At 52.1% G+C, this 12,702-nt stretch overlaps 2 protein-coding genes across 2 annotated transcripts; one reads left to right on the forward strand and one right to left on the reverse strand.

The window, feature by feature from the left end:
• The first annotated feature begins 1,589 nt into the window (after positions 1–1,589).
• TMEM79 (transmembrane protein 79) lies at positions 1,590–7,989 on the forward strand. Its single transcript, XM_004002610.4, has 4 exons — positions 1,590–1,707; positions 2,503–3,305; positions 3,563–3,776; positions 7,006–7,989. The coding sequence occupies exons 2-4, from the start codon at positions 2,546–2,548 to the stop codon at positions 7,217–7,219; spliced, it is 1,188 nt and encodes a 395-aa protein (XP_004002659.3). The 5' UTR covers positions 1,590–1,707; positions 2,503–2,545; the 3' UTR covers positions 7,220–7,989.
• Positions 6,073–11,139, reverse strand: GLMP (glycosylated lysosomal membrane protein). Its single transcript, XM_004002611.5, has 6 exons — positions 10,990–11,139; positions 10,280–10,537; positions 9,870–10,070; positions 9,527–9,745; positions 8,881–9,137; positions 6,073–8,766 (listed from the first exon to the last, which is right to left on the reverse strand). The coding sequence occupies exons 1-6, from the start codon at positions 11,104–11,106 to the stop codon at positions 8,601–8,603; spliced, it is 1,218 nt and encodes a 405-aa protein (XP_004002660.3). The 5' UTR covers positions 11,107–11,139; the 3' UTR covers positions 6,073–8,600.
• Positions 11,140–12,702: the final 1,563 nt, after the last annotated feature.

Here is a 12,702-nt window from a genome sequence, read left to right on the forward strand (position 1 = left end):
TGAGCCGAGCCTCTTTCAGATTGCTGGATAGAATGATTCAAATGCTCCCCTTTTCCCTATTAAACAAAAAACGTGTATGTGAAAAATTTCTTGGACAGTCAAGCATGACATAAGAGAAAGGCCATCCAATACAGAACTTCTGTACCTGGGCCCTTCAGTTCCCCTACCCCAACTCAAAGATTTCCATTTGCTGTTAATCTCCAACCAGCCCAGCAAACATTTATTGAACACCTGCCATCTTCCAGCCACAATTCTGGGTTCTGGAGACGCAGGCATGAGCAACTCAGACACTGCCCCTCCCCTCATAAAGCTCAAATGACTTTAGGGGAAAAGATCCACAGGAATGAGAAGCAACAGCCTTATGTTTCTGCCCACCTGGTCTTTCCATGGGAAAGATCACGTTGGATTCCTATTGCTTTCTTAACCTTGCTGCTGCTGCTGCTGCTGCTAAGTCGCTTCAGTCGCGTCTGACCCTATGCGACCCCATATGGCAGCCCACCAGGCTCCGCGTCCCTGGGATTCTCCAGGCAAGAACACTGGAGTGGGTTGCCATTTCCTTCTCCAATGCATGAAAGTGAAAAGTGAAAGTGAAATCGCTCAGTCGTATCCGACTCTTCGCGACCCCATGGACTGTAGCCTACCAGGCTCCTCCGTCCATGGGATTTTCCCGGCAAGAGTACTGGAGTGGGTTGCCATTGCCTTCTCCGTTCTTAATATTAAACCTAACCTAAAAAGCGCAGTATCTTCCCTGGTGGCTCAGAGGTTAAAGCATCTGCCTCCAATGCAGGAGACCCGGGTTCAATCCCTGGGTCGGGAAGATCCCCTGGAGAAGGAAATGGTAACCCACTCCAATATTCTTGCCTGGAGAATCCCATGGATGGAGAAGCCTGGTAGGCTACGGTCTATGGGGTCACAAAGAGTCAGACATGACTGAGAGACTTCACTTGCTTATTTACTTACTTAACCTAAAAAGCAAAGTGTTCAGTGGACCCATGTACACCCTGTAGTGGGAACATAAATTCACCTTCTAGACATCGACTGACCTTTCTGTCCTGAAACAACCTGTCTTTCCCACTAATTGGCCTTTCACTTGCTGTTCCTCTGTCTGGAACACTTATTCTCCAGATTTCCCATCAGGTCACAGCTCAAATATCACTTTGGCAAAGAGGTTTCTCCCTATTGATATTGTCATGTTGGTTTAATTGCTGGGCTTCTTATTTATCTGTTACCCCAACAGAGCCAGCTTTTTAAGCACAGAGACTTTGCCTGTCATCTTGTTCTTTCCTGTGTCTGTCCCTAGAATAGTGCCTAACTAATAATAATAGGTGCCCAGTAAATACTGAATGAATAAGGGTAGTAATTCTACTTCTTTTGGGGTATCCCAATCTATTTCAAGAGCCCTTTGATGAAGAAACCCACTCTGTCCCCTTTGCTTTCCTGTGCTGGGAGTTCCTACATATCCCATGTTCCCAGGACACACACCTCTAGGCTCAGAAAGTATGACTCCTCCTTTAATGCTTTTTCTGTCGGCCGATTCAGCAGGGCGGGGCCTTCGCCTTTAAACTGGGCCCCACCTGCTCTGGTCAGACAGGTTTGGAGACACAGGTAAAGGGAGGGAGACGGAAAGGAATACTTGCAGAGCCAGCAGAAGAGCTGGGCAGCTCCTTCCCGGACGCTGGGGACCCTCTACCTCTCTCCAGATGGAAAGTAAGAGGGTGTCATGGGCCCACACAGTAGGGGGGAGGAGATCCTTGGGGAGGTAGAGAGAGGGAAATCAGCCCCATCCAGAAGCAGTGAGATGGAAGGCAGCAGGGAGGGGACAAAGACCAGAGAGGAGGCATGGGAAACAACCTTCATTAGACTTAGAGGTCAGAGTGGATCCACCTGGGCCCTCCAGAGACATAGGGGGTGGGTTACTGAGAAGTTTGGAAACTGACCGAGTATCCAGATTGGAGACAAAAGGCCAGGGTGCCCTGCCACTGCCAGCTCCTTGGGACAGATCTGTTGGCAAATCATGGGTGTCAGCTGCCAGGAAAGTTCCAGTCGGGGATCTGCAGGGGAAGGGGAGATGTGGAGGAGAAGGGGCAGCTTCTCTGTTCACAAGATCCTTCATGGGAAGAAAGCCCTTTGCAAAATTCTAAATATCTCCCTTTCCTCCCGTTCCTGCGTTAGGGTGGCCATGACCCCAGGGGTTTTGGTGGAGGGGGTAGAAGGTGTGGGTGGAGGCTGACTGAGGCCATACCTGCCAGCGCCTGCGCCCCCTGACTCACCCTCTCCTGCTGAAAAGCATTTGATGTCGAAAGGGTGCCTCCATTTCAGCTGTTCACTTCTCTCCTGCCTCCCACTGTTTGAACACCTTCCTCCAGATCAGGTTCTCTCTAAGATCCCAGAAGGGGCTAAAGCCTGTGAGGCCAGCTGCCCTGGAGAGTTGCAGTTCAATCAACCCCTCCTGAGGGCCAGAGGATGGCAGCTTCTGACAGAACTTCACTCTGCTCCCTCCAGGGTGACATGACTTTGTGGTAGACTTCAGAAGTCAGGTCCCAGGATGACAGAACCCGAGACCCTGGCCCTGCTGGAAGTGAAGGGGCCTGAGACCCTGGAGAAGAGCCCACCCCAGGCCTTGGTCCCCAATGGCCGGAAGCTGGAAGGGGAAGACGGGGTTGAGTCCCTTGGAGCTGAGTCCTCTAGAGTGGGGTCTGCAGCTGAGTCTCCCACAGCCAGAGAGGGGACCGAGGATGGTCTAGACAGCACAGTAAGTGAGGCTGCCACTTTGCCTTGGGGAACTGGCCCCCAGCCCAGTGCCCCGTTCCCAGATCCCCCGGGCTGGAGGAACATTGAGCCTGAGCCCCCCGAGTCAGAGCCACCCACCAAACTAGAGGAGTTGCCTGAAGATGAAGCCAGCCTGCTGCCCGAGAAGGCAGCCCGGGCCTTCGTGCCCATCGACCTACAGTGCATTGAGCGGCGGCCCCAGGAGGACCTCGTTGTGTGCTGTGAGGCCAGCGAGGGTGAGCACCGCCGGACCTTCCTGCCCCCCCGGGCCACCCACCCTGAGCCCCCGGAGTGCAAGTGGGCCGAAGCAGTGGTGAAGCCGCCTGGCCACTCCTGTGGGGGCTGTGGGGGCTGTGGAGGCCGAGAGGTGCTGAGGGCCGTGGCCTCGGTGACAGCTGCCCTCATCCTCTTCCCCTGCCTGCTCTACGGGGCATACGCCTTCCTGCCCTTCGATGCCCCACGCCTGCCGACCATGAGTTCCCGCCTTATCTACACCTTGCGCTGTGGGGTCTTTGCTACCTTCCCCATTGTACTGGGTAAGCCTGGGCCCTGCGGGTAGGGAGGGGGCGTCTGGGAGTTGGGCTGGAGGGCAGGGCCTGCCTGACTTGGAGAGCAGGAAAGTTTCCATCACTAGACCTGGACCCTCAGGGCCTCCCACACCCTGTCACCCTGTGTGCCCACCTCCACTCAGGACCACCTCAGCCCCATCCAGGGTGCAGAGCCCTATGCCCGTGCTACAAACTCTGCCACCTGCTTCCTCACCTGATCCTGTGTGTTGTCCAACCCCATCCAGGGATCCTGGTGTACGGGCTGAGCCTGCTGTGCTTTTCTGCCCTTCGGCCCTTTGGGGAGCCGCGGCGGGAGGTGGAGATCCACCGGCGATATGTGGCCCAGTCGGTCCAGCTCTTCATCCTCTACTTCTTCAACCTGGCCGTGCTTTCCACCTACCTGCCTCAAGATACCCTCAAACTGCTCCCTCTACTCACTGGTCTCTTTGCCATCTCCCGGTGAGCTGGGGCTGGGGGTGGGGCACAGGGGAGGTAGTGGTGCTTAAGGGACCTGGGCATCTGAATGTCTGGAGAGCCAGGGAGATTCTGGACTCTGAATCAGCCCAAATGTGCACCCTGGAAAGTTGAGTCCACTTTCCGCCTTGCACTTTACCTCACTTGGCAGCTCCTGTGTCTTTCGTAAGACACATATATCAACCTAGAACGGGAAGGGAAGGGCATTCGGGTGTCACCTAGACCAGCTTCCCACCCATTGCAACCACTCCTCGGTGACACTCTGGTCAGGCGGCCACTGGCTGAACATTGGTTGAACATCCCCGTGACCAAATGCTTTGTTCTTTATAAGGCAGTCTTACTTATCAAAAGTCCTAGTTTTTATAAAGTTCTCTTTTATATTGTGCTAAAAACTTCTGCCCTGACTCTAACCTCTGGAATTCTCTAGTCAATTCAGATCTTTGACAATACCTCTCAATTCTGACTCCCAACAGTCTGCTCTCCCAGTGCTTACTTTGCTAAATGGTCCTGGTCCCTTCACTAGCCTGTGTCTTTCCATCTAGGCAGGAAATTCTGCTTGTCAAATGGGAAGGGGGTGGGAACTGGTCAAGGGATTGTCCTGTTCATCGAAACTGAGGGCACATGGCAACCCACTCCAGTACTCCTGCCTGGAAGGTCCCATGGATGGAAGAGCCTGGTAGGCTGCAGTCCATGGGGTCACTAAGAGTCGGATACGACTGAGCGTCTTCACTTTCATTCTTCACTCTCATGCATTGGAGAAGGAAATGGCAGCCCACTCCAGTGTTCTTGCCTGGAGAATCCCAGGGATGGGGGAGCCTGGTGGGCTGCCATCTATGGGGTCGCACAGTCGGACACGACTGAAGCGACTTAGCAGCAGCAGGTCTCATAGCAGCCTCATTACTCTCCTTTCATTTAGAATTTGAAGATCCTTAGGTGGGCTGCCATCTATGGGGTCGCACAGAGTCGGACACGACTGAAGCGACTTAGCAGCAGCAGCAGCAGGGTTATTTTCATGTAAACTATGTTAACCCAGAAAGGTACCCTTGAATTTCTGAAGTCTTTCAGAAATGCAGATCTTTCCATTTTTTCCCCCTAATACATTTATCATATTTATTTATTTATGGCTGAGCTGGGTCTTTGTTTCTGAGCGAGGGCTTTCTCTAGTTGCAGCAAGGGGGGGCTACTCTCTAGCTGCAGCGTGTGGGTTTGTTTCGGAGCACAGGCTCAAAGCACGCGAGCTTCAGTAGTTGCAGCGTGTGGGCTCAGTGACTGGGGCTCGCAGGCTCTAGGGCACGGGCTCAGTAGTTGTGGCACGGGGGCTTAGGGGTCCCACAGCATGTAGGACCATGCTTCAGCATCCTGGAGCAGGGGTCGAACCTGCGTCCCTGCACTGGCAGGTGGATCCTCAAACCACTGGACCACTAGGGAAGCCCTGTTATTTTCCATATAGGATTCCAGGTGGCTTTAACTGCTAAAGCATTCTTCCTATTAAGCTGAAATCTGTCTTCCTGTCACTTCTAAGTGTAGTCTAATGGTCATCTGTCCCGCCAGTCTCCTGACCGTCATACAGCCGTGCGTGTTCTTCCCGTGGATGTTTTCCAAGATTAATACGTTCCTGTTCATGTAACTCAACCTCCCATCTCCTTCTCAGGGAACGCTGATCTCAGACAAGAAGTTGGTTTACTTTGGTTTAAGCAGTAAGAATCATCAGGGAGCTAAAGGACCAGCGGTTGTCTGGGCCATCTTACCCATTTTACAGAGAAAAAATGACTATGAGAGGAAGTAACTACAGACTCGGTGAGAAGAGTTGCATAGGTCTGTCAGCAGAGGCAGGACTAGAACCCAAGTCCCTTCCCTCTCTCACCCAGGGTCCTTCTTTATGGGCAAGTTACTGGCAGCATGTACTCTTCCCTTTATTACAAAGGTAAAAATATAGGGGCATCTCAATTCTGTCATAGATGGTCCTTTGTAAGTTAAGAGGAAACTGCTGCCCTCCTCCCACTGAGGGGTGTGTATATTTGGATGGATCTTCCAAAAGGGGAAATTTAGTTGCGCCTGATTCATCCCTCTGGTCCTCAAGCTCTCTTGAAGCTGGCTTCCTTACTCTCTTCTTTCCCTCAGCCCCTGTAAAATGGCAGGAGAGAGGCTGATGAACAGGCATGGGTTCAAATCATGATTTTACTGTTTCCCCATATGTGACGTTGGACCCGTCTTAATCTTTTGGAATCTTAGTTTCTCCATCTACAAAAAGGGAAATAAACACAATGGAATGTACTGTAGCTGCGAAATAATGAAGCTCTTTATACACTGATACGACACAATTGCTTCTCAGGTGGGTCAGTGGCAAAGAATCCACCTGCCAGTGTGGGAGATGCAGGAGATGTGGGTTCAATCCCTGGGTCGGGGAGATCCCCTGGAGGAGGAAATGGCAACCCACTCCAGTATTCTTGCCTGGAAAGTTCCATGGACAGAGGAGCCTGGTGGGCTACAGCCCATGGAGTCTCAAGGAGTCGGACACAACTGAGCAACTGAGCGCACACACACACACACACACACACACACACAATGACATAATCTCCAAGATGCATTAAATGGGGGGAAAAAGTCAATGTGCAGAATAGTCTCTATAGTATGCTCAGTTCAGTCGCTCAGTCATGTCTGACTCTGCGATCCCATGGAATAGTATGCTCCCAAACCTCAAAAAAAAAAAAAAAAAAAAGAGGCAGGGGAGGAAAACATAAGTTTTCTTGCTTATATACACAGAAAGCTTCACGACATACGAGAAGCCATAATAATGGATGATGTCTGGGGTGGGAGTAGAATAGAGGTGAGGAGGTGAAGAAGAGAACAGAGTATCTGGGAATCAGTGGAGGAAAACGTTTTACTACATTCACTGGTGCCTTTGAATTCTGAACCGTGTAAATGTATATTGCCTACTCAAAACTTTTTAATTCGAATTTGAGAAGTATACAAAGAGGCAGGTGAATAATATGCACGCTTCATAGAGATGTGAGGTCTAAATTAAATAGTGCCCCTAAAGTAATTAGTACCGTGCCCGGCACATACGTCAGTGCGTGAACACTGGTTGTTTTTAGAGGTATCAGTTGTGCCAGCCAACCCCCATCTGCCTCCCTCACTTCCCACTCTCCCTATCATCAACCTGTTAGCTGATGCACTCCCCTCAAGGAAAGCTCGACCTTTTCTTGCCTCCCAGGCTCATATACTGGCTGACCTTCGCTGTGGGCCGCTCCTTCCGAGGCTTTGGCTACGGCCTGACGTTCCTGCCTCTGCTGTCCATGCTGATGTGGAACTTCTACTACATGTTCGTGGTGGAGCCTGAACGCATGCTCACTGCCTCCGAGAGCCGCCTGGACTACCCTGACCATGCCCGCTCAGCCTCAGACTACAGGCCCCGCTCCCGGGGCTGAGCTGCCCCACCCCCTTCGTTCCTGGGTGGGATGAACCCACCTACTGCCCCGACAGGGGTGCCATCCAATCAGAGTGTGGGGTGCTCCCTTCATCTTAGGAGCCTGGGACAATTATGTGGGAGGGACTTAAACAGTCTTTCAGGGAAAGAGGTGGACAGCCATGTTCCTTAAGAATGCTGAGGACATGGGACCAGGGGCAGAGGCATGGTTCCTTCCTTAGTAGCCTCTGCTGCCACCAGGGTCCACAAAGACTGGACTCTGCTGCCCACTCTGCAGCCTCCTGCTTGAGGCAGCTGGCAGAGCACAGCCGAAACTCTGACCTTTTCTGTGCTGGCTGTCTAAGCAGAGGGCCTCCAAGAGACTGGAAACATTGCCTATGTCTTAGGTAAAGGCTGGGCATCACATCAAATAGGACTTTCCTGTTTGGTGAAAACCCTTCTGGGGACCTGGGTTCAGGACCCTCCATGACTGGCCTTCCTAGGCCCTTTAGCCTCAGCCAAGTCAGTTACAGCTGCTCCAGCCCAGAGTGGCTGACTCCTCTCTTCCAACCCTTTAGGTCCCTGTAACTTTGCACCTCCAAAGTGCCCAGTCATCTCTCTCCTGTGGGAAGAGGAGCAGACAGGGAAACCTGCTTCCTAAGAGGTGTGTGTGTGTGTGTGTATGTGCGTGCATGCCCACACGCACATGGCTGGGAGTGGTTGGAAAGCATGGTGGTTGATGTTAAACCCGTCTGAATGTGTATATAATAATAAATGATTAATACCACAGTCTTTCTTGGCTCTTCCGTAGGGTTTGCCCCTCAACCTCAAGTGTCCCTTCCTTGTTTGATTCAAACTGCACCAGAAACCTCCCAGCTCCACATATTGAAGAGTGGCTGGCAGGAGCCTGGTCCCATGGCAAGGGAGAGAACTAAGCCTGATGAGGAAATGGGGCTTCAAAAAGAACTTGCCTTCCACGCCCCACCTCCAGCCCTCTCATTCCCTGGAACCAGGTCCAAACCTGCCCAACAATGCACCACATTGAGAGACAAGCCCTGTGGAAAAAAAAAAAAAAACTATTCTATTTCATGCCTTCCAGTGCAGCAAACAGTCAGAAGGCCTCTCTCATTTAGGCCTGTGAGTCCCATTCAAGGGAAATGGGATGGTGGAGGAACAGGGAGGCAACACGGAGGGGACCCTCCCTCTGGCAATCATTCTGTGTCTGGTCCCTCCTCAGAGTTGGAAGGAAGCCCCACCTGGGTCCCCCAGGAAGTTGAGGCTGATCCGAGGTTCTACCGAACAGGAAGATACAAAAGAGGAGGAGCTGCCTGGGAATACTGACCCTCAAACCTGCAGACCAGCAAGGCAGGTCCAGTAATGTCCTTTCCTCTAGAGAGCAGGCCTCAATTTATGGACTGGTATTCAGAGTCCCGCTTGCGGCCCAGCAGCAGAAACAGGCCTCCTGCCAGCAGCGTGAGTGCTGGGGCACCTAGGGCCACTGCCATGATGCCTAGGACTAGCGGGGACAAGGCATCCACTGGAGGGCTGCCCACACCCAGGAGCATGGACCTAGAGCAAGCAGAGTGAGAGAGAGAGAGAGTCAGGCTTAGGAGGGAAGGCTGAGAGGCCTAGCCTTCCTCCTCTGCAACCTCCCAAACCCACAGCCCAGGCCTCGACTCTCACCAGCTGAGGTAGTGTTGGTCCCAGTAGCCAGGGCCTGTGGGAGCCCCAAATGTCAGATTGAAGGCACAGGAGTGGTCCTGGGTCTTAAAGAAGGCTCGGACAATGGGCGACTGGGGGAGAAGGTATGCCAAGGTGGGGTGAAGTGGGGAAGATTGGCAGGGCATGGCGGAGTCCCGGCTGCCCTGCTTCTGGGAGAAAGCCACTGGTCGCCACTGCATGAAGCCTGATGGGAGGGAGCCCCACAGCAGCTGGTCCAACTGAGGAGAAATGCAAACACACAGGTTGAGGAGGACAGAAGATACTTGGCCATTCTGTTCCCCCGCCCTTTCACAGCCTCCCTCTGTCACGAGCGGTCCTGAATCCTAGGCCTGGTTCTAGAACTCGCAGCTGGGTGGCGCCGAGTCCTTTCCCAGTCTCAACACTCAGCAAGCCTGCACCAGCTCCCCACTCTGGGACCCCAGGCCCTTGCGCAGCCCACCGGTTGGAGCAATAGTCACGCTGCGCCGCCTTTCCTCTGGGCTAAATTCATTAGCAGAGCGTTCAGCACTTAAAGGAACTGAATGAGGTGTTGCTAAACAGTGAGTTGTTGAATGATAGAGTCCCCTTTCACACCCCCACCTGTCTGCTTCTCTGCCGGAAGCCTCACCTGGAAGACAGCGGGGGCGTACTCGTCATCGATGGAGTGCTGCTCCTGCATTGAGGGGCAGCCAGGGCCCTGGCCCAAGGTGGCTACCTCCAGCCCAAACAGGGAGCGGTTTCCCCTGGGAGAGGCCCCAACCAGGGCCACCTCTAGCTGGCAGGTGTCCGCCGAGTGCAGGAGGCGAGGGGGTTGGGCTGGTCGGCCGGATGTGGAGAAGGCCTGGACCTAAGATGGAAGAGGCATGGGAGAAGTGGGAAGCGGGTGGATGCCTGTGTTTGAAGGCGACCCCTATCATTAACTCCCACCCTCATAAACCAGCCTTTCGAGTTCAAATTCCCTATATCCTTACCCTGAAGGCCAGGCTGCCATTGGCAAAAGCCCCAGTGGGGTCGTGAACGGGGTGGCCTCGAAATGTGGCACTGAGGGTGGCAGGATCCAGCGAGTCAGTGATGTTGTTCCAGGAGAAATTGGCCAAGGAGTACGGAGGATATGATCTTCCTGGAGGCCTTGAGGCCGCATCGGACATATTGGTGCTGTCAAACTCAAACAGCTGTGGGGGGAGAGGGGGAGGGGTGGGGAGGGACAAGGTTTGCCCGAGTCCACCTTTCTCCTGAATCACCACCCCGCACTCACTGGCCCCACCCCAGGCTCTCGCACATGACTCTACTTCACCTACTCCCAGTCTTCAATTTCTCCCTCTAACTGGAATGAACCCTCTCCTCTGCACTCTTCCCCTTGGATCTCCCCCAACCTCCTCACCCTGGTAAAGACAAGGGCAGAAGAAAATTGGATGCTCTCCTCGGGGAGCACCATCAGGCCCCCGTCAGGATCAGAGGAGAGCAGGAGGCTCCAGTTGACACTCAGGGTGCTGTTGGGGGTGTTGGTGGCCACCAACAGCACTGCTGGGGGACCCAGGCTGCTCCACACATAGTGCAGCGTGGAGTTGGTGCCCACTGCCCGAATATGAAGCAGGTTCTGGGAAAAGTCCGGCACGTTAGAGATGACCTTCAGAGACACCTGGAACAAGGAGTAGAGGCTGGTCAGGAGAAGAGGGTCAGGGAGAGACACAGGACAAAGATGTCTGGGGATGACAGGGGGCTTGCAAAATGATGGGAAAAGAGTGCAAGAGGAATGTTTGTGGGAGCTAAGAGAACCTTACTGTCAAGGGCAGACATGGGCTGGAGGAGAAGCAGGGAGAGCCCAAAATGCCCTAACCCTGGTGGAGAGGTCAGGGCATACGGCTGAGAGGAAGGAAAAAATGCAACACTTGCTTGGACCTGGCTCACTCAGGGCTAGGTCAGGGTCCAGGTTCTACCACATCCGTCCTACTCCATCGTCCTGTACCGTGACCCACGGCTGCCCCGATTCCTCAACGCAAGCACCTTTCATCCCCACCCTTCCGTTGTCCTAGATTCCAACCACCCTTCAAGGCAGCATATGCTGAAACACCTACTGCTCTAGCCCCTCACCTGGCGGGTCTCCTCCCCCAGCAGGCCAAGCGGAGCTGCCGTCAGTAGACTCAGGAGGAGCACGGGGCTGGGGGCACAGAACCCCCAACCCCGGCTAGGCTTTTCATAGCCGCTCATGTGGTCCCGAATTCAGAGAGCGGAAGAGACGCTGAAGTCATGTGACTCACAGATTCAGCTGATCTCTTAAAAGGGCGGGGCTGTCACAACAGTTCTTAAAGAGTCCGCCTCCCTTCCGTATTTGACTTAATAGAATCAGAAAGGTTAGGAGTTTGTCATCCACACCTGAGCTGGCAAGTAAGCCGTCTTAGACTAGATTTGCAGACACACTCCTAACCTCTCCTACCCAACTGGTTCCACTAAAGTTATCTACAAGGGGGCATGATATCTGGATTCAAACATCCAATGGAATCTACAGGAAGACTGTGGCAGGGAAGGCACAGATAATTTGAAACAATTCAGTGGGGGAATAGCACATCTCAGAGGGTTCTTTTTGTCAGTTATCAATAATTATTGAGCCCCTGGCTATGCAGGGTCTTGTCTTGGAAGACAGCTCACAATTTTACTGTGCAGAAAAGAAACCTCAGAAAACAAGACATGAAAGTGATACACAATTGTCATAGAACTGAATACATAACTCAGAGCATGCCTGGCTGAATGAACGCGCTTCTGGTTTTTCTTAATCCTAGTCATTTTAGCTAAGAAAAAATGCACACGGTACAGTATTTATAAAGTACCAGAGGATATCAGCAACCTGGGTCCTTCCTTGAGACAACCATTATTACCAGTTTCTTATGTGTCCTTCCTAAAATATTCTGTGTGCTCATGTTTATGTATTCCTTTTTCTGGCCACACCACATGACATGTGGGATCTCAGTTCCCCAACTAGGGATTGAATCCATGCCCTGCAGTGGAAGCAGTCTTAACCACTGGACTGCATATATACATACATATTTACTACTACTATATACACACATGTGGGTAATAAGATACCATGGAATCCACTGTCTAGAAATTTTTTTCACATATATTGAGGACTATTCTGCCTCTCTCCAGTCTTTCATTGCAAGGGGGATATTCCACGGATATACTTAGCCAGAACCTTGATAGTATCCAACATTTTGCTACAGGCAAAAAACACTGAAAAGAATATCCCTGTATGAACAGCATTTCATATATATTTGTAACCAAATCTGTAAGATTAATACTCAGGAGCAGAATTGCCTCCAGTTGCCTTCTATGAAGTTCAATTGATTACACCATGTTTGAGGGCCCATTTCCCCAACACTTTGACAAGTGCTTACCAAACAATTTGCATTTCCCGATGAATAAAATGAAACACTTCTCCATGTTTTATTAGTCATTTATTTTTGCTTCCCTGGAACTATTTATACCTTTTGCCTATTTTTCTGAGTCCCTATCATTCATTCATTTATTGCCACACAGCACAAGATCTTAAGTTCCCTGACCCATGATGGAACCTGCACCTTTGGCAGTGAAAGCATGGAGTCTCAAGGAGTGCCAGGGAATTCCCCTGCTATGTTAAGTGTATAGTTTAAGATTTACTTTTGACTGTGCTGGGCCTTTGTTGCTGTGTGTGGGCTCCAGTAGCTGTGCTCAGGCTTGGCTGCCCCAAGGCATGTGGAATGTTCCCAGACCAGGGAACTCATGTCCCCTGCACTGGCAGGCAAATTATTAACCACTGGACCATCAGGG

Source organism: Ovis aries, chromosome 1, assembly GCF_016772045.2.
Source record: "Ovis aries strain OAR_USU_Benz2616 breed Rambouillet chromosome 1, ARS-UI_Ramb_v3.0, whole genome shotgun sequence".
NCBI classification, from domain to species: Eukaryota; Metazoa; Chordata; class Mammalia; order Artiodactyla; family Bovidae; genus Ovis; species Ovis aries.

Bases quoted from the DNA above. Each gene is read 5' to 3' on its own strand.
- TMEM79 (XM_004002610.4), top strand. From the start codon at position 2,546: ATGACAGAACCCGAGACCCTGGCCCTGCTGGAAGTGAAGGGGCCTGAG. The intron at 3,306-3,562 runs GTAAGCCTGGGC...AACCCCATCCAG, and splicing joins TACCTTCCCCATTGTACTGG to GGATCCTGGTGTACGGGCTG. The intron at 3,777-7,005 runs GTGAGCTGGGGC...CTTGCCTCCCAG, and splicing joins GGTCTCTTTGCCATCTCCCG to GCTCATATACTGGCTGACCT.
- GLMP (XM_004002611.5), bottom strand. From the start codon at position 11,106: ATGAGCGGCTATGAAAAGCCTAGCCGGGGTTGGGGGTTCTGTGCCCCC. The intron at 10,538-10,989 runs GTGAGGGGCTAG...TCCTTGTTCCAG, and splicing joins TGGGGGAGGAGACCCGCCAG to GTGTCTCTGAAGGTCATCTC. The intron at 9,138-9,526 runs GTGAGGCTTCCG...ATTTCTCCTCAG, and splicing joins ACGCCCCCGCTGTCTTCCAG to TTGGACCAGCTGCTGTGGGG.